Below are 18,689 nucleotides of genomic sequence, written 5' to 3'. Positions count from 1 at the left end.
ATCCCATACCTCCAAGGCTCTTCGACTGGCACATTTTCCTCCAAGCAACCCAATGTATACCCTTCTTATCTTCCTCAATACCCCACCAGAAACGAGATATCAAAGCCCTCAGCTCATCGCAAAAATTGACGGGAATTTTAAAAATACTCATAACATAGGTAGGGAGTGAATTGGCCACAGTCTTTATAAGAACCTCCTTACCAGCCCTAGACAAGAGTTTCCCCCGCCAACCAGACAAGCGTTTGCTAAGTTTATCTCGCAAAATATCCGTTAAGTTCTTCTTGGACCGCCCCACCACAGTGGGCAGCCCTAAGTACCTCTCATGCTCCTGAACTTCCGTAATACCCAACCTAGTAGCCAGATTATTCCTCTTCTGCAATGGTATCCCTTTACTAAACGAGACGGTCGTCTTATCGAGACTGACAAGCTGACCCGATGCCTTTTCATACCTACGCAGAATATTCGTCACTACATCAGCTTCCCTCTCATTAGCCTTCACAAAAAATATGCTATCGTCCGCAAAGAGGAGATGCGAAATGGCAGGTGCATTTGTCGCTATACGGGCTCCATGAAGACTACCAGCTTCGACAGCCCGTCTCATAAGGCTAGACAACACTTCGGCACAGAGAATAAATAAGTAAGGGGATAAAGGGTCCCCTTATCGAAGCCCCCTGGAAGGAACAAAAGACTCGGAAGGCTGCCCATTTATTAAGACCGAAAAGGAGACCGTCGATACGCACTCCATAACCCGCGACACCCAATCTCCGTCGAACCCCATGCTGCGCAAAACTCGCTCCAAAAAATGCCATTCGACTCTATCGTATGCTTTTGCCATATCGAGCTTAACAGCCATAACACCCTCCGTACTCTTCGAGTTCTTCATGTAGTGGAAAACCTCAAAAGCAATCAAGATATTGTCCGCAATAGCCCTCCCCGGTGTGAAGGCACTTTGATTCTCCGACACTATATCATTGAGAAAGAGTTTCAACCGATTTGCCAACACCTTTGATACCAATTTGTACGCCACATTACACAAGATGATCGGCCTGAAATCCCGAATTTTGTCCGGGGCTTTTTTCTTTGGTATAAGAACAATATTTGTCGTATTAATCTCCCTTGGCGAAACCCCTCCTCGTAGAATATCAAGGACCGTGCTTATCACCTCCGTCCCAATGTGACTCCAATAAGTCTGGTAAAAGAGACCGTTCATACCATCCGGGCCCAGAGCTTTAAGAGGGTGCATCTGGTGTAAGGCATCGATCACTTCCTCTTCACAATATTCCCGCCTCAGAATACCATTCATTTCGTCTGTCACGCGCTGCTCAATACCACGAAGGATGTCATCAGGCACCTCGGAGTTGGATGACGTAAATAACTCCTGGAAATAGGAATTAGCCACTAAAGCCACAACTTCATTCCCGGACCTCGTCACTCCCTGATCATCAATTAATTTAGCAATGAAGTTTTTTTGTTTCCTTTCTCCGGCCCGCGTATGGAAGAATTTCGTATTTTTGTCCTCATCCTTTAACCACAAAGCGCGAGAACGTTGTCTCCAATAAAGCTCCTCTTGTCGTCTCAGATTAGCCAACTCCGCAATAATTTTACGTCTCTTCTTCACATTCACCTCATTCCTGTCACTCTCGTTAAGCCGGCCAAGCTGCTGATACTTAACCCTAATTTCACGAGTCAGCTGCTTCAAATTAGTACCCTTCCACCTCCGCAACTCCACCTTGCATTCAGCTAGAACCCGAACCAAGTCCCCCTTCCCACGCATAACCCCCCGCTCAATAGCCTCCTCACAACCCTTCTCTCCAACCCACATGTGTTCGAACTTGAACTCTTTTGGGCGAAGGGACTCCCTCACCCTATGGTCCAGCACCAATTTGATTGGAGAATGGTCCGACCACTCCCTCTCTAAATAGAACAAGCGCGCATAAGGGAAAATATCCGTCCAAGAAGACGAACACAAAGCTCGATCAAGCATACACTGTCGATTCGCATCACCAACCTGCCCATTATCAAACGAGAACTGGTTCCCCACCCACGCAACATCTCTAAGCCCGCACTCATCCACCGCTGCCCGGAAATTGTTCATTTGCCACTGAGGCCGACTTCCCCCTTTCATCTCCGTTGAGAAAAGAACCTCGTTGAAATCCCCAATGCAAACCGAAGGTAGCTGAGATTGTCTACCTAAGAGCCGGAGCAGCTCCCAAGAAAGATGACGGTCGGACACAGCTGGCCATCCATAGAACCCTGTAAGCCTCCATTCCCCTCCCTCCATTCGAATTGAACAATCGATGTGATGCACCGAGGATGATAGGAAACTACAGTCAATATCCCTCTTCCACATCAAAGCAAGACCCTCCGATCTCCCCATGCTATCTACTTCAACACCAAAATAACCATCTACCCGCTCACGCACCCTCCGTAACTCACGACCGCTGAGTTTTGTCTCGCATAGAAACACAATGGCCGGGGCCTCCCTCCGTATAAGAGCACGGAGAGCTGAAGCTGTGTCGGGGTTGCCCAAGCCCCGACAGTTGATACTTAGGATATTCATTGGGCCCGGCGGGGTTGACCACCATCAACCTCCGCCTCAGGTATTAGGACGCCCCCGTCCGCGATCAATATTTGCTTTTTCGTAGTCACATTCTCCGCACACTCCTCTCTTCTCCTCTTGGAACATTCCTCTTTTTTATTCCCACCACTCTTGCTACTCCCATCACCCTTCTCCCCTAGCCTCGGTATGCGTGTCCAGCCCCTCTGTCCAGACCCTAAACCCCCACCCCGAGCACCATTACTAGAATTCACTGTTATCCCCTCTTCCCTCCCACTCGTAACTTCCTGCAAAAACCCAGTAAACTGACTGTCTCCTTCCTCCGTTGCCATATCCACAACACCTTCCTCCCGAGCCCTTTCCCCTCCCCCATCAGTGGCAGGGTCCTTAACAGCATTCCCTTCATTCACAGCAGCCAAACACCTACTCACACTCCCCCCCACGACCTCTTCCCTACCTGCAACAATCCCAGTTTCAGCCTTCTCCCCCTCCTCACTTGCCGCCTGTTTCTTTGTTCGAAGTCCAAGAGCAATACTCTTGAGCTTGTCAATCATTTTAGAGATCGTTTCTTCAGTTTCCTTCGCGCTAACTTCATCGAACTTTGCTCGGAGATCCCTCGCTGCCTTCCCCGAGCTCTCCTTCTCCGTTTTCACTACCTTCCATGGTGAAGCTCTCAACCATTCCCCAAATTTCAAGTCCTCATCTTCATACGGCCCATGCTCACAGTCCTTTTCCCCGTGACCAATAATCCCACAGCCATAACAAAACGTCGGGAGACGTTCATATTTAACAGGAAAACTGATTGTTCGACCATCACGCACACGAATAGGAATAGCAGTTTTCAGTGGTTCCCTAATATCAAATAAAACCCGAACCCTAATCGCCCTATCAAGCTCTGGGTTGGGACCGTGTTTAAAGTGCATAAACGAACCTAGTGAATTCCCCAAACGTGTTGCATTCGATAAACTCGTCCGACCCGAAATCGGTAGATCATATATTCGTGCCCAGATTGGGAAAAAGTTTAAGGATGAATCAGTGAGTTTACCCGATTGATTAGGCTCGTCGAAGCACCACATAAACTTGTCGAAGTGCCATGGCTGCCCTTCCAGAACTCTCGCCTTATCCCTTTCCGTGTGAAAACGAAAGATAAAGGTCTTGTCTTTCGCATCGATGACATTCCCCACAATAGGTTGCGATGGATTCCATAGTTTAATCATAGTTTCGATGGCCGCTTTAACGTTGATTGCCCTAGAAGCCCAAAGCTTCCCCACCAGAAGAATCTTCTCCTGCTCCTTCCCCCCATTCACTTCTTCATCCCATTCGAACACCCCTTCCTCCGACCCCATAGGCTGCTTTCCATCCCGGTGTTGGCCCGTTGATTCACTCTCCATCTGAACCTGCACACGAAACAAAAACAAAAAGAAAAACGAAAAGCCGACCAAACTCACGATCAAGATCGTGAGTCAAGCCTCGAGAAGAGGAAGAACAAAGAAAATCTGACTAGAACGAGGAAGACAAGACGGAAACCCTAGGATGCCCTAGACCTCCTGTTCGCCTCTATTTCCTTTTTTTTGGGACCTTCGTTTGTTTCTTTCCCCAAATTCTACTCTTCTTATATTTGCTGTCTTGTTTGGTCTCTGAATCCAAGTCCACGTGAAATCGCAAAACCGAGTGATTAATTAATAATTACGTACATGCTTGCTTGCGTGCTTCTTTATTTCCTATGCTTCGTTCTTGTTTTGTTCCTTGGTCCGTTTTACACATACTCGCGTCATACTTTTGATCCATTAAACGCGTCATTCAGCCCATTCTCTTCCGTCTTGTAATCTGCTATACCCAAAACACACTAAATAAGCCCATTACATTTAAAATAATAATAACAGTAATTAAATCTCGAAATTAACGAATATATAATAATTTAGCTCAAATAATGCGAAAGACGACACTAACAATATACGGATATGGGATAAAAACATATATAATTATGGGCTCATCAAATTCCCCACACTTAACTTATTGTCGCCCTCGACAATGACAAAACATGAGCTATAAATAAATTTATCAACCTCAAAGATCTTATGGAAGATAGAATAGGGACAAATAGAACGGTATACAACTCATAGCTATCCATACTATTGACTCATTTAAATAGCATTTATGCAACAAATCAACACCAATGCTAAGGAAACAAATTCCAGAGCGGGAAAAACACGAACTCAGATGCAAACGAATAGGACAATGACACTACTACTGAACCGTCGACCTTGCCAGACTTATACATGTTGGGCTCTCGCGGCTCGCTCATCACTCGTTATAAGAATAGGTGAGTATAATGTGAAAGAGAGAGAATATAAGTCACTCACCTAACTCAACTTACAAAAACATGTAAGCAATCTAACATGAAATCGATCTCTACAACCATACATACGCATTCCAACCAAACGAGGACCAAGACACATGCCGAGGACTTACAAGAGGTGCGAGATAAGGTAATTGGGTGAAAAGGGGCAAATATTTTTGGATATGTGGAGGTAAAAGTCAAGCTAGTACCGACCGTGGCGACCGTAACCAAGATTACACGTATTCCTCTTAGAAACCCAACTTACAGCCATACATGGCATAAACTCGCGCACAACAAGGATAACTCCTCATATGTAGAATATAATGTCAAGAATAGGAGTTTAATTATGAGGGATTTTTTTCTTCTGTCGACAATTTTTTTTTTCTTTTCTTTTTTCTTCATTCAGTCTTTCTTTTCTTTTTTCTTGTTTTTTTCCTTTTTCTTCTTCCTTCCATTTTTTGTCCAACTCCCTTTTCAAGATAATAGCACGATACCAAAAATGACCACAAAAAGCGTGCCAAATACATCAACTAGACTAGCTTGACTAGGGTAGGCTATTTAGGAATGTAGGTGATCGAATAGGTCAGAACAAGTCAATTTGGCTAAGTGAAGTTCAATGGTAAAACAAGAGGGAAAAGGTTGCCTCTCCACATGTGTCACCACCACAAACCCGAATGCATACAGGTTAAGAGACAAATTTCATGCTTATGCAATTTGATGTTGCATGCCACATAAGGAGTACTACTCTCATCCTATAAATAGAAACCGATCATGAATGTCATCGGTTTTGAAGGCTCTAAATCTCAAAAATTTTAGTAGTTTGACAACATTTTAGTCAAGTCTATTAGTTCAGTAGTATCGGTCATACACTCGTAGATATGCAAATGAGTATACAAAAGATAAGTGTTGATAATGCAAGGCTAAGGTGAGAATACAAAAGCATAAAAGTAGTTTTATCATCGTTGTACCACCATTCCGACTCCCTTATCCTAGTTAGTCTTATAAAAGGAGAGGTTATTTTTAATTTTGACCAAATTTTGACAGCACTTCCCCTAAAAATGGTCATATCCAAAAAAATTTAAAACCTGTAAATGCAACAAAAATTTATATGGCAATTCGCCAGACTCCACTTTCAGCATACAAAACCACAACTCCAGAAATTTTTTTTAAGTAACCCAATTTTCAGGCCTTGCCTCTCCCCTACACTTAAACTCGACATCGTCCTCGATGTTCAGCATATAATAAAAATAAGAGGGAAGAAGGAACTTAGCGGATTCATGTGAAGCATTCACAGCAAGTGCTCCAGATTTGCTTCAGATTTGGTGATGATAATTTTTTGTCCTGGCCAACTAAGCTCTCAGTAGCAGCAGTAGCAGTATAAACTAGTAAGGAAGGTGCCCCGTAGTTTGTGTCAGCCTCCAGCCTCCAAGTAGAGCCGATCAACTTCTATCCATGGCGTTTAGCAAGGCAGCAGTGCCCGCTTTATCACATCAGCAACCCGCAGCGTCCCAACAACAATATATGTATCTCGATCCCTGCAAAATAAATCACTTGACCAAGACAAGTGAAATGAAAACAAGCAAATTACCCAGAAAATCCAATAGTAGTAATAATATCTCTTTTTGTATTTTTATATTTTCTAATTTTGTTGTTGTTACCGACACTATTAACATCTCCCTATAAAGGTAGTGAAACTCGGGGAGGCACTTAAGCCGACTCGATGAAAGCATATAAAATAAACACACATGAAAACAATAAATAAGTAAACTTGGGTTGCCTTCCAAGAAGCGCCTTGGTTTACGTCGTGGCTCGACATACTCTTAGCAGAAACCATTCAGACTGCTCAAACAGTCATTTCATCCAAAAACTCCCTACTATTAAACCAGTTCAGCCAATAATAAGATCTCACGCTCAGCAGCAGAAACAACCGCTAAATTTCAGACAATACTCCTTATTTTATCAAATGTACCCAGAACATACAGCTCAAAATTTCGATGATTTCCTCAGAATTCAGTTCATTGCTGTCTCAAATAATTCAATCAGTGTATCCATTAATATCTCAATAGCTGACTATTAGTTTACGTCATCAAAAGAACTCAACCCCCACACTTATTATGACAAATAATATCACTCAAAGAACCAAACGGCGGAGGAAACCTTAACATAGAATTTAGAAATATCAGCTCCATTTCTCAAAGTACAGCAACACCATTAAAAATCCGAATTCAGCATTTTATTTGTCGTGAATCTTCAATATATATTTTTCAGTAATGCAACTCATACCTCTCTTTCAACTGAACTCACCTTTACTATATCGAATAACAAACCTTTCGTCCAAATTGTGATTATATCAGATTTTCAGCTCATTGTTTACTCTTCTATTGTAGCCTTGATCAATAAAGTGCTCTTCTGTAGATACCTCATTTCTGCACCTCCCGCAAACCACCCGGTGATGATTGGGCCGCATGTTTGGTACGCGGAAATATTTGTGACAGTTCGTAAGTTTATCGTCAAGTGATCGCTCAAACACTTGTGTCTACCTCTTAATTGTCATCTACGTGCCGATACGGTCGTTTTGGTAGTTGATGTGAACATTATTTGCGCACATTTAGTCCCCTAATTGAGCCTATTTTGCATACTATTATAACATTCTATGGCCATTTTATCCGTCAAAACCTTCCTACTTGCTTTTCTATCGCATTTCATATGTTTTGTAGGAAAGAAGACAATAAGGCGGAAATTCCCGTCTTTCGTGCATATTCGGAAGCTATTTGACGATGTTCGATGGGCTAGTATGAAGAGGAAGCAAGAACTAAGGACCAATCCCATAAGAATAAAAAGAAAGTAAGGAAAAATGACTCTGTCACAAAAGACGAGCGGATTCCCACGAAGACGCCCGGCCTGCAGTGACAACCCGTGCGTCCCAGTAACAAAGACGCCCGGATTCCTCCAGAGAATCCGAGCAGATTCCCTTGAAGACGCCCGTGCACCACCACAACAATCCGCCCGTCTTCCTCCTCAGACGCCCGGATTCTCCTACAACAACCTTCGTCTTCTTCTTACTCCGTGAAAGATGTCCATCCTTCTAAAAAGACTAGCGTTTCCCTGCTCTAAACTCAAAAGTGTAATTACTATTTTAACCTTAGTTAACCTAATGAAGCTCTACTATAAATACCCCACTTGTAAATAATCAAAGGGGGACTTTTATCAAGTTTTATTGGATTAGAATAGATAGCTCTTTTAGCTAGAAACAAATCCTTCTTTAGATTAGATTAGAAGTAGATTAGAATAGATTACTCTTTAATCTCTCCACAAATCTCACATTAATCTCTCCTTAATTATTGTTCAAGTTTATTATTGGGTAATTGAAGATTATTGGGTTATTATTGGAGGATTGACAACCCTTCATTAATCAATCAAGTTTCTTCTATTATTCTTTGCTTTATTATTTGGATCATCTCAAGTTTGGTACAATTCCTTTACTCTTTAATCTTTATTGTTCATTTCTTCATTCTATTATCATGTTTATACTTGTTGTGATGTTTGACACCATTAATGACATGTTTCCCATGATAATGAATGAGTAGTCTTTTAGCTAGAATTAATGGGTAATTAGGGGAAACCAACATGGGATTGATTCATGCTTAATCTAATATGTTCACATGATTAATTTGCTTGCTTGTTGTGATGTCAACTTTATGCACATGTTATGTTTGATGAAATGCTAAGCCTATGAATCCTTGCATTTACAACCATCACTTATCTTTTCAATGAGACTTGTAAGACATAAACCAACTCGAGTCTCATTAGATCATGCATGGAAGTTGATTAGGAGGAAAGTAAGTCGACTTGTAGGTGTTGTACAATCTAATCGATTCGGCTCCGGGACCCAACTCTTCCTAAGAACCGTAAGATATAAACCAACTCGGTTCCTTCACAACATTAATTGCTTGCTTATAATTGTAAACATGTTTGTATGATCAACACCATGAACCCCCTATGTCCCCATGATATCCTAGCATCTTTAATTAATTGTTTACATCCTTCTTTTATTGCTTGGTTTATTATATTGCTTGCATTAGTCTAGACACAACTACAGACCCCATCAATTGTGACACTAGCATAAATTGAGATAGATAAACTTAGAACCTAAAGCACACCGTCCCATGGATCGACCTCGACTTACCGCTAACTAGTTGTATGTTGAGCATTATAAATGTGTTTTGATTGGATGTACAACGACACGTCCACGTCAAAAATGGCGCCGTTGCTGGGGATGGTGCTATGTGATTAAGTTCTTACTTGTTTGTCTATTTTGATTTTGCTTTAACCTTGAGGAACTTGTTCCTCAAGGATTGTTTTTACCATTTTTGTGTAGTTTCCATGCTTGTAGTTGTTTCCTTGTCTTAGTAATGATGACTCAAGACTTGACATATGGATTATGTGGTGGATCTTTTGAGTATGACTATGGGTATGGGGAGTTTGAGGAGCAAGTCAACACAAACCTACCTTATTATTTGTACAATGAAAATCCTAACCACTACCCCAACCTTTCCCACCAAAATCACCACATCCAATACCCACACAACCAACCACCCAAAACTCACTTTACAACCAATTCCAAATGCCACAATACAGTCACTTTCACACTTACCTACAATAAGAAGATGAACCCATTCAAAATGTGATTCTCCAAATGATGGGAGATCAACAAAACTTCTTCAAAAAAATGCTAGAGGAGAGCCAAAAGAGGGATAATGTTCTTCAAGGCATTGTTGCCCAAGGTGAGGAATTGGAGATTCAATTCACCCAATTGAAAGAATCCCAAGCAATCACTCCCCACCGTTCTTTGGACATTGAACATGAATGCGAATTTGAAGTAGTAACTTTTGACATGAAAGACGAAGAGTGGGAAGAGCCAATCTCCTTGAGCTCTTGTGAATATGAAAGTGTTGTATTCGATAAGGAAGACATGAGGTTGAGTAAGCCGAGTACTCTTAGCCTTTGTGAGTATGAGGGTGTGTCCTTTGAAGTGAATGTTGAGACATTGGAGAAAGAGTTAAATGAAGCCCCCATCTATGATTCGTATGAAGATAGCAACAATTATGATGAGCCTAGAGGATGGACTCGCAATATCACCTTGCTTGAGGAGCCCACCCTCACTACAACAAATGGTCACTTGCACCACGAATTATGCCACGGGAATTTATAATTCGTGGCTAAAATCTGTTTAGCCACGGGAAAAATTAATTCATTATTTTGGAAAATATTTTATGCCACGGGATGCCTTTTCCCGTGGTAAAAAGTCACTTGCGCCACGAAATAGGCTACACCCGTGGCAAATAATCATTTTAGCCACGAACTATGTCACACCCGTGACGAAATTTTAATTAGCCACGAATTGTTCCGTGGCAAAAAAAATTTTACCCACAAACTAACAAACTCCCGTGGCAAGTATCTTTTCTGACTTACAGTAAGATATTTTCATGTTAAGGCAAACCTAAAATCTAAAAGAAATTTAATCAAATATAAATAATATGAAAATGCATTTAAATATAAAATTTTGCAAACACTTTGATTAAGTTAATTAATATTTTTTTATTTACTTTAATAAGATTTTAAAATTTTATAAACTTATATGCAAGCAAAGAAAAGTTTATCGTCTAAATTTTTTTATTCTGTTAGAAATCACAATTACGTTTTGCAGGTTTTTCAAAACATTTCTAATTTAAGAAATTTATTTTAATATATAATTCTGTTTATTAGAGTCGTGAGTTTCTATTAATTTTTTAATTAAAACATTATAATCTTGAATAACAATCTTAAATGATCGTATCACATTTAAAGACATAGCATATAAAATTAAATAAATAAGTTATTTATCATCTATCTTTGATAAATCTAAAATTAACATATTGTCCAATTGGTTCATTCAAAATTTGATTTACAACTTTATTTGTAAGATATTAATAGAAAAATTTGAATTTGATATAAAATTTAACTTGGTGAGAAAACAAGTTTGGGAAAATTTTTTTTAGGAACGAAAAAAAACGACAATTAGATTACAAAATTGATTAAATAAAATAAGTGCGCTGAGAAATAAATGAAAAAAAATGATCTTCCACAAATAAATTAAGAAAAAAACATATCGGAAAAATTATCAATATAAAAAATTCAAGGGTTAATTGATAAACGGTAATAATATAAGGACCCTTTTTTATAATCAGTACCAACATAATCAATTATAAGTAATCACTACCAAAATATTAACTTTTTTCTACGATCGGTACTAAGTCGCCTGAAAATCTAATCTCAACCTACTTGAAAAAGTCCAAAAAGCCATCATTCAAGTACAAATATCCACTCGCCCACTTCCAAAATCTCTCTCTTAGATGAAAACACTTTTAAAGTAGGAAAAAAATTGGAGTAAGAAGGCGACTTGGTACCTATCGTAGAAAAAAGTTAATATTTTGGTAGTGATTACTAATTTTTGATTATGTTGCTATTGATTATGAAAAAGATGACTAAAGTTGGTAGTTTTATCAATTTACCCAAAATTCAAAATGGAGAAATTTTTTTCTTTGAAAATGAGTACATCACAGGGAAAATATAGAAATTATAATAATTTAAAGTCACATGTGCAAATAATGTGAAAAATTTGAGATAAAAACGATAAATCATCACAAATAGAAATCAGTTTCAGAAAATAAGAGATTCTGTTGTATGATACTCCAGTATTTTTCGTGTTTTTTGAGTAAAAAGTGACTACTTTTTGGTTAATAGTGACCAATTTGGGGGGGGGGGGGGGAGACCTTAAGTTATAAAAAGTGGTTATTATTTTACCAAAAAATGCTTAATTTTTCATATCGTAGGTACGGCGGTCATACAATAGCATTTGCGTAAAAAAATATACGAAAAAATGAGTAGAAGAGAAGTGAAAATAAGAATGTCGATAAACTAAAGAAATAAAAAAATATTAGGAAAACACTGTTAAATTTACTTTTTAGAGAAAATGGTTTTGCTAACTTGGGCAAAAAAATGACGTCAAAATCATTAGTCGGGAGGGTAACATCGAAAATTTGATTGTTTTGGCCAAAATAATGTTTTTCCCGCAAAAATTCGTAAATCATGTAACATTTTTGTAATTAAATAGTACTAAAGGTAAATTTTGAAAGAAAAAAAATTGTCACGATTCCATATATGATAAATTACTAATTATATCAACAAAGTTAACTTTCAGTTTCGGTAGCACATCAAAAGAACTCTACAGTTAAGCGTGCTCAGGTGAGAGTAGTGCTGGGATGGGTGACCTCCTGGGAAGCCTCTTTGATGCGCGCGAATGCATGACCGGTGAAACCAAAGAACGTTCAAATGAATCGAGTTAACTAGCGAAACCAGTACCGGAATTGTCACGATTCCATATATGATAAAATATCGATCGTGAAACAAAAAATTTATTTAACTTTTTATTTATTTAATTTTCATATATATTTTTTGCCACGGGAATTATTTTTTGGCCACGGAAAATTTTTTGGCCACGGGAGTTATTAGCCACGAGAGAATCCGTGGCCAAAAATTTAATAATAGCCACGTTCTTGTTTTTCCCGTGGCTATCTCTTTGCCACGGCCACTTGCGTCACGAAAGGTATTCCCGTGGCCAAATGATTTAGCCACGGAAATTTAACACTTGCGCCACGAATTTAGCCGTGGCCCAAGTGCTCATTTGTAGTAGTGCCTTGAGACATTTGAGATACCCTATCATGAAGAAGAACGTCCTTCCCCTATTCCTCATGAAGACCACTTGACACCCATTATGGAGCCAATGATCATTGAAGAGGATATGGTGGACCTTCTTCAAAAGGTCAAGGCATCATACAAGAGCTACTTGGTGAAAAAGCTCAAAGAGAAGATTGCTCGTGAAGCTACTTGTGGAAATTTGGCACCCACAATGTCAACTTCTGAGGAACTCGATCATCAAGGTCATGAGAATTCTCCTTCTACTCTTGAGGGATTGAATAATTCAAATGCTATCATCATCACCAAAATTGAAGAAGAAGGTAGTGAGTGGAAGTTTCCAAACAACCATGAATCATACTTCCTACCTTATGTTGACAAGAATCATGGGCTAATTGGTTTGAAGCATCGAAAGTATACAAGTGCCAAGAAGAGGAAGAAAGCAAGAATGAATGACAAATTTCCTTGGCCAAGCTTCGTCTTGAAGTTAAGCAAACCATACTTATGCTTATTTGGAGCTTGTTCACAAGCTTTTGATCTCTTATTAAGAGCCTTGAGCTCTATGGATAAGAATTTTTATAATTTAAACTAGTTTGGTGGAGTCCTATCTCAAACCACCATTTGTATGATATTTCCTAGACCCTTTTACTTTGTATAATATTGTACATTATTGAATTCGCATTTAATTTCTTGCATGAGAGCGGTGAGAGAGAGAGAGTCATCTTACATTTTTATTGAAGCACATTGTACAAAAAGATAAGGAGGAATAGCAAATCGGTGAAAGGGTATGACATTGCAAGGAAAAGAAAGAAAAAGAAGAAAGGGAGCTGAAGACGCCCGTCCGGAACCCAAGACGCCCGCCAGGCCCCCGTCGCATAACTGGTAGGATGCTGTGAAAGAAGACGGGCGGATTCAACCCAAGACGCCCGTCCTTCGAAAAGACGCTCGGATTCATCACGGGACGCCCGTCCTAAATGTCATCTGAAACGAGATTTTGAGCTGCCAGGAAATCCGAGCGGATTTCTGAAAATCCGCCCGTCCAGAGCAAGACGCCCGTCCCATACCAGAAGACGCCCGTCTCCTTCCTGCTCTCAGCTTAGCAGAATCCCTGCATTAGAATCCGCCCGGATTTGTGGGAAGACGCCCGTCTTCTAAAAGCACGAGACGCCCGTCCCGCAGCAAAGACGCTCGGATTGTCCTCTTTTTCTCGGATAAACCGGACAGGCCCCACCCTTATCCGCCCGGATTCTCTTCTTCTTCTATAAAATCACCCCCTTTCTCCCTCATTTCTTCACCTTATCAAACCCTAAAACACTCATCTCCTTCCTCAAAAACACTCCCCTCACATCAAAAGCCAACAAAAAAAACCCACATTTCCTCAATTCCAAAATGATGAACCTCAAAGGCAAGGCCAAGAAGTTGGTTGAATCCACCGGAAGGAAGCGCAAGGGATCATCCTCCTCAACTCCGCGAGAAGTAGCGCTACCAAGGAACTTCCGTCCCTTAATGAGAGGAGGGATTGAATAACTTGAGTACTTCCAAGAGGTGCTTTTTGAATCCGATGACCACCGCAAGAACTTTGTCAAATTGCTAGGTAAGAACTATGAACCCACTCAATTCATAGATACTAGGGTGTTGGAAATCCTTAAGATAAGGTACCCTACCGAGATGTTCTTTAATGGCCTTGGGATTGGAAAACATTTCCATGCCCATGAGGAGACGTACCTTAGTCTCACCCTTGAATTTTTGAGTAGCCTTCGCATTTTAACGAATACCCGTACAACCGTGGGCATGGAATTTAGGTTGTGCAACCTAGACCATAGTCTTTCTCTTGATCAATTTGCCTACATTTTCGGTCTTGAAGTGCCCACCAACTATACCGATAAACCCGATAATTTTGATGTGGACCTACTTTGGAGGGCTATTTCCGGGAGGAATTTTACCGGTTTAAAGCAATGCTACACTTTCGCCATCCAACATCCGGTGATTCGAATCATCGAGCGCTTTGTAGCTGGTACCATCAATGGGAGGTACGAACAAGATAGATGTACTCTCATTGATTTAAATTTTCTTGAGTCCTATTTGAATATTCGGGGGATGAGGCGCTATAATTTCAATACTCCACTTGAGATATTTACTAGGTGACACGGCTATCACAACCCTATCAAAGATAAAACCTAACGGTCTCAACTAAAATGTAGTAGAGGCAGTCGAGTATCGAATCCACAGGGAGGTAATGTAATTATAGCTGTCTAATTCTAATCCTACGGTAACAAATGGGGGGTTGTTTGAATTTGGTTCTAAATTACGAAGTTTGAAAAGAAGAGAAATAAACTAAAGAGCAGTAAAGGCAATAAAATATGATTGAACTATCAAGAGGAGAGGGACATGTCGGGAATTCGGTTCACTACGGTAGTCCTGCGACTCAGCTGTAAATGATTCAGACGAACTAATGTGAGACGGATGTTGAAAGGTCCTTTCGGTCCACTTCCTATCCTAAAATACCACTAACTTAACTTTCATCCTCATTAGGGTAGTCTAATGTTTATAGCAGGCCTATTTAGTCCAATCTTTCGATCCAGGATTAATTTTAGCCAGATTAAAGGGTGATATAGAAGCGTGCACTCAACTAAATCGAATAAATACAATTAAATTGCTATAGTGAAAGAGTCTTGTAATCAATTCGTCTAATTCATTCACTACATCGTCGCATTTCTACCGCAGATCCCCTAATCCCAACATGAAGGGGGTTTAGCTACTCATATCGGTGATTAAACTAACAGCAATTAAATTCCCAGCAGAAAACATTATAAATAAACAATAAATTGCAATAAAGAAAATTAGGGCAAAGGAAATAATGACACAAACAAGAAAAATTAAAGTAACCAAATGATTAATTATTATTAAAGGAAGAGAAGGAATTACAATCAATGCGAATCCGGCGTAAAGAACACAAAATCCGAGTAAAAGCAATCCCGAAATAAAGTAACAGTAGAGGAAGAAAAGCAACGTTCTAAGGTTTACAGTAGAGTGTTTGATAATATAAAAGATGATCCTAATTAACCTAGTAAAGCGTGCTTAAATAGCAAAAGAAAATAAGTTTAGCGAAATAAAACATCACGCGGGCTGATTAAAGCCCAAAACCATCAAAACCACTCGATCGAGTGGATTAAAACCACTCGATCGACCAACTCTTTAGCCAAAACAGCTCGATCGACTGGAAAGTTACTCGATCGAGGACTTGGTCTTTGTGCAAGCTAAGGGTCGAGTGAAAAACCACTCGATCGATCATCAGAGGAAGTAAAAACCACTCGATCGAGTGGTAAACTGCTCGATCGAGTAACTATATCTTCATTTCAGCTCAAGTCCGCGTCTAAGTGCCTCGTATTGCGTGCCACGACGCTTCCAAACACAGTATCTCACTCAGGAAAATCCCGTATCCTCTAAATGCATGCAAAAAAGGACGAAAAAGGGTACGATTCCACTACTTTCGCGTTCATTTCTACAAAATGGACAAAACGAACCAAAGTAGCCAATTCGGGGCAAAATACCATAAAAACAATATGAAAATGCATAGAAATACGTGCTGAAATAGGCTAAAAAGACTATACATTGGGCACGTATCAAATCTCCCCAAACCGAACCTTTACTCGTCCTCGAGTAAACTCAAAACTATACACTAATGGAACGGAAAAATAACTCAGAGCTAGCTTAGCTTGTCTACTTGAACCAATTTAATGCAACAAAAATTAACAGTTAAAGCTAAGCAGTCAATAAGCAAACGAATTATAAGCTGTTCAGAAATATAGCCAACCTTTGGACCTTGCAAGACCAACAAATCGGACTCTCTCGTGGTCACTCTTCTCTCATGAAGCAAAGGGTGAATGTTATATGTAAAAGAGGAAAGGCAGTCACTCACCTAACTGCGACCTACATAGCATGCATGCAACAAAAATAAAAGACAATTCAAGTACTAATGCACACATTCCAACCCATAATGTCCGTCATAGCCGAGGGTTTGCAAATGATTTGGGAATAGTGAGGTTCAGGTGAGAAAGGCAAAACATGTTATGGAAATGCGGAGGTAAAAGCGTCAAGCTAGTTCCTAACAGGACCATAATGAAACCATCCGAATCTCAACTGACTAAAAGACTAAGTACAGGTGCCCTTCATTTGGCACAAAACTCACTAGACTCAAAACACAATCTCCCCAAAAAAATATGGGATAGAACGGAGGAGTCAGACGGTCACAAACTTCCCTTTTTTTAAACACCGTCTGAAATAACTAATTGAAACAAAACAACAACTTTTCGATTGTACATCTTCGAACATCTTCTCAACTCAGACAAGAGGAGCACGTCTGTTTCCTCCATTTTCACATCCTCTCTTTTTTCTTTTCTTACACGTTCCAGCCTTCTTTCTTTTTTTTTTTCTTTTTTTTTCTTTTTCTTTCACGTTTTCTCTTTTTTTTCTTTTTCAATACTTTTTTTTTCTTTCTTTCTACTTCTCCTCAACTTTCCAACAACTCCGTACAAAAGGGATACGGCCAAACTGCAGACGAAAACTCATACCACAAAAGACCATACTAAACTAGCTTGACTAGGCAGGCTTAATTTGGAATGTAGCTAATGGGTCAAAAAGGCAAGTTTTGGCTAATTTGGAGCTAAATGGGTGAAAAGTATAAGGAAAGGGGAATTTGCAAACACCTCCCTGCATGTGACACCAACCACAAACCCGAATATGTGCATTTAACAAGAAATTGAATGTCATGAATGTGCAAAATGATGAACATGCTATGCAAGGAGTACTACTCTCAATTCCTAATGAACTGGTCATGAATGTCACCAGTTATGGCTCAAAGACTCAGAATTTTTAAGAAGTTTGCCAATTTATCGGTCAAGTCTAAACAGTCAGCTATATTTGAACAGAAATTCGTAGACTATGCGTATGACAAAGCTAATAACTATCAATAAAAGTGCAAGGCTCAAGCAAAAAGACAAGTTATAGTGCATTGTCATCATGGGAATCTACCGTTCCGACTCAACCTATATGCAGAAATAAACGTGAATATTTTTTTGAAATTTTTCAATTTTTTTTGGATTTTTCAATGAAATAAAACGATGCAAGGCTGAAAAATAAACGTGGATGCAAAACAAATGCAGATGCAGACTCAAAAGGATGCAATACCCTCCCCAAACCAAAACGGACAACGCCCTCGTTGTCCTCCAGCATACACCAGCAGATATACACAGGGGAACGAGAATATACAACCAAGAAAATAAAAATAATAAAATAAAGGAGACAAAATAAAAGAGTAAGAGATACATACAAAATATGAACTTCCCCAAACCAGCCAGAAAACTGGGGAAGTGAGTAGACCAGTAGCTACTCGTCGTCGTCGTCGTCTCCATCCACCTTGTACTCCGGGTCCTCCTCCTCCTCTCGCCTCCTCCGCTCCTCAGAGCGAGCTCTCTCCACAGCAACCTCGGGGTCCTCGTCCTCCTCCTCCTCCTCTCGACGACGGTACCCCTCGGTGGGTCTTGGAAGAAGGAAGGGTGTGGCCAACTCTCCGGGATCGGTCTGTGTCGCCGCAAGTGGTACTCGTACAGAGGGTGTAGGGTCAAAGCTAAGTCCCTCTCCATACGAGCCTGACGCTCTGCAAGCTCGATCAACAAACCGTAAACTGCGCCCCCTTGGCCCGGGACCGCGGGCGCTACAAAGGGAGGAGGTGGTCTAAAAGTAGCCGGGAAGACCGGCTCAGTCTGTGTCTGGTCAGTGGGAGGTGGAGCAAGAGTAGGAGTAGGAGTGGTAGTAGTAGTGGGAGTAGGGGTCGGATCAGGAGTAGCCGTGGAAGGCTGGGTACTCCCGGAGGGTGTGAACCCCTCTCCAGTCTCAACTCGCCGCTTTTTGGCGGCGGGTACATCAGGAGATGGTCGAAGTGGAAGGTGAAGTAGAGGAAAAGCAGGCAGACGGTGGCCCTTTACCACAGTAGGTAAGGGCTCAAGACGGGGGAGACTGTCGCAAGGTAAGTCAACAGACAAGGAGCCGTCAATCTTC

At 40.5% G+C, this 18,689-nt stretch overlaps 1 protein-coding gene across 1 annotated transcript in view; it reads right to left on the bottom strand.

Moving 5' to 3' along the window:
* Nucleotides 1-658: 658 nt before the first annotated feature.
* Nucleotides 659-18,689, bottom strand: part of LOC141649280 (uncharacterized) — a 125,834-nt gene continuing 107,803 nt past the window's right edge. The window contains exons 4-5 of the mRNA XM_074457975.1: nt 2,583-3,954; nt 659-2,511 (exon numbers count right to left, since the gene is read on the bottom strand). Of these exons, the coding sequence (XP_074314076.1) occupies nt 659-2,511; nt 2,583-3,954 (3,225 nt within the window). The remainder of the gene's footprint in view (nt 2,512-2,582; nt 3,955-18,689) is intronic.

The sequence above is a fragment of the Silene latifolia genome, chromosome 1, assembly GCF_048544455.1.
Source record: "Silene latifolia isolate original U9 population chromosome 1, ASM4854445v1, whole genome shotgun sequence".
NCBI lineage: Eukaryota > Viridiplantae > Streptophyta > Magnoliopsida > Caryophyllales > Caryophyllaceae > Silene > Silene latifolia.
The sequence above is the reverse complement of the archived record's forward strand: the minus strand, read 5'-3'. Positions and strand labels throughout refer to the sequence as shown.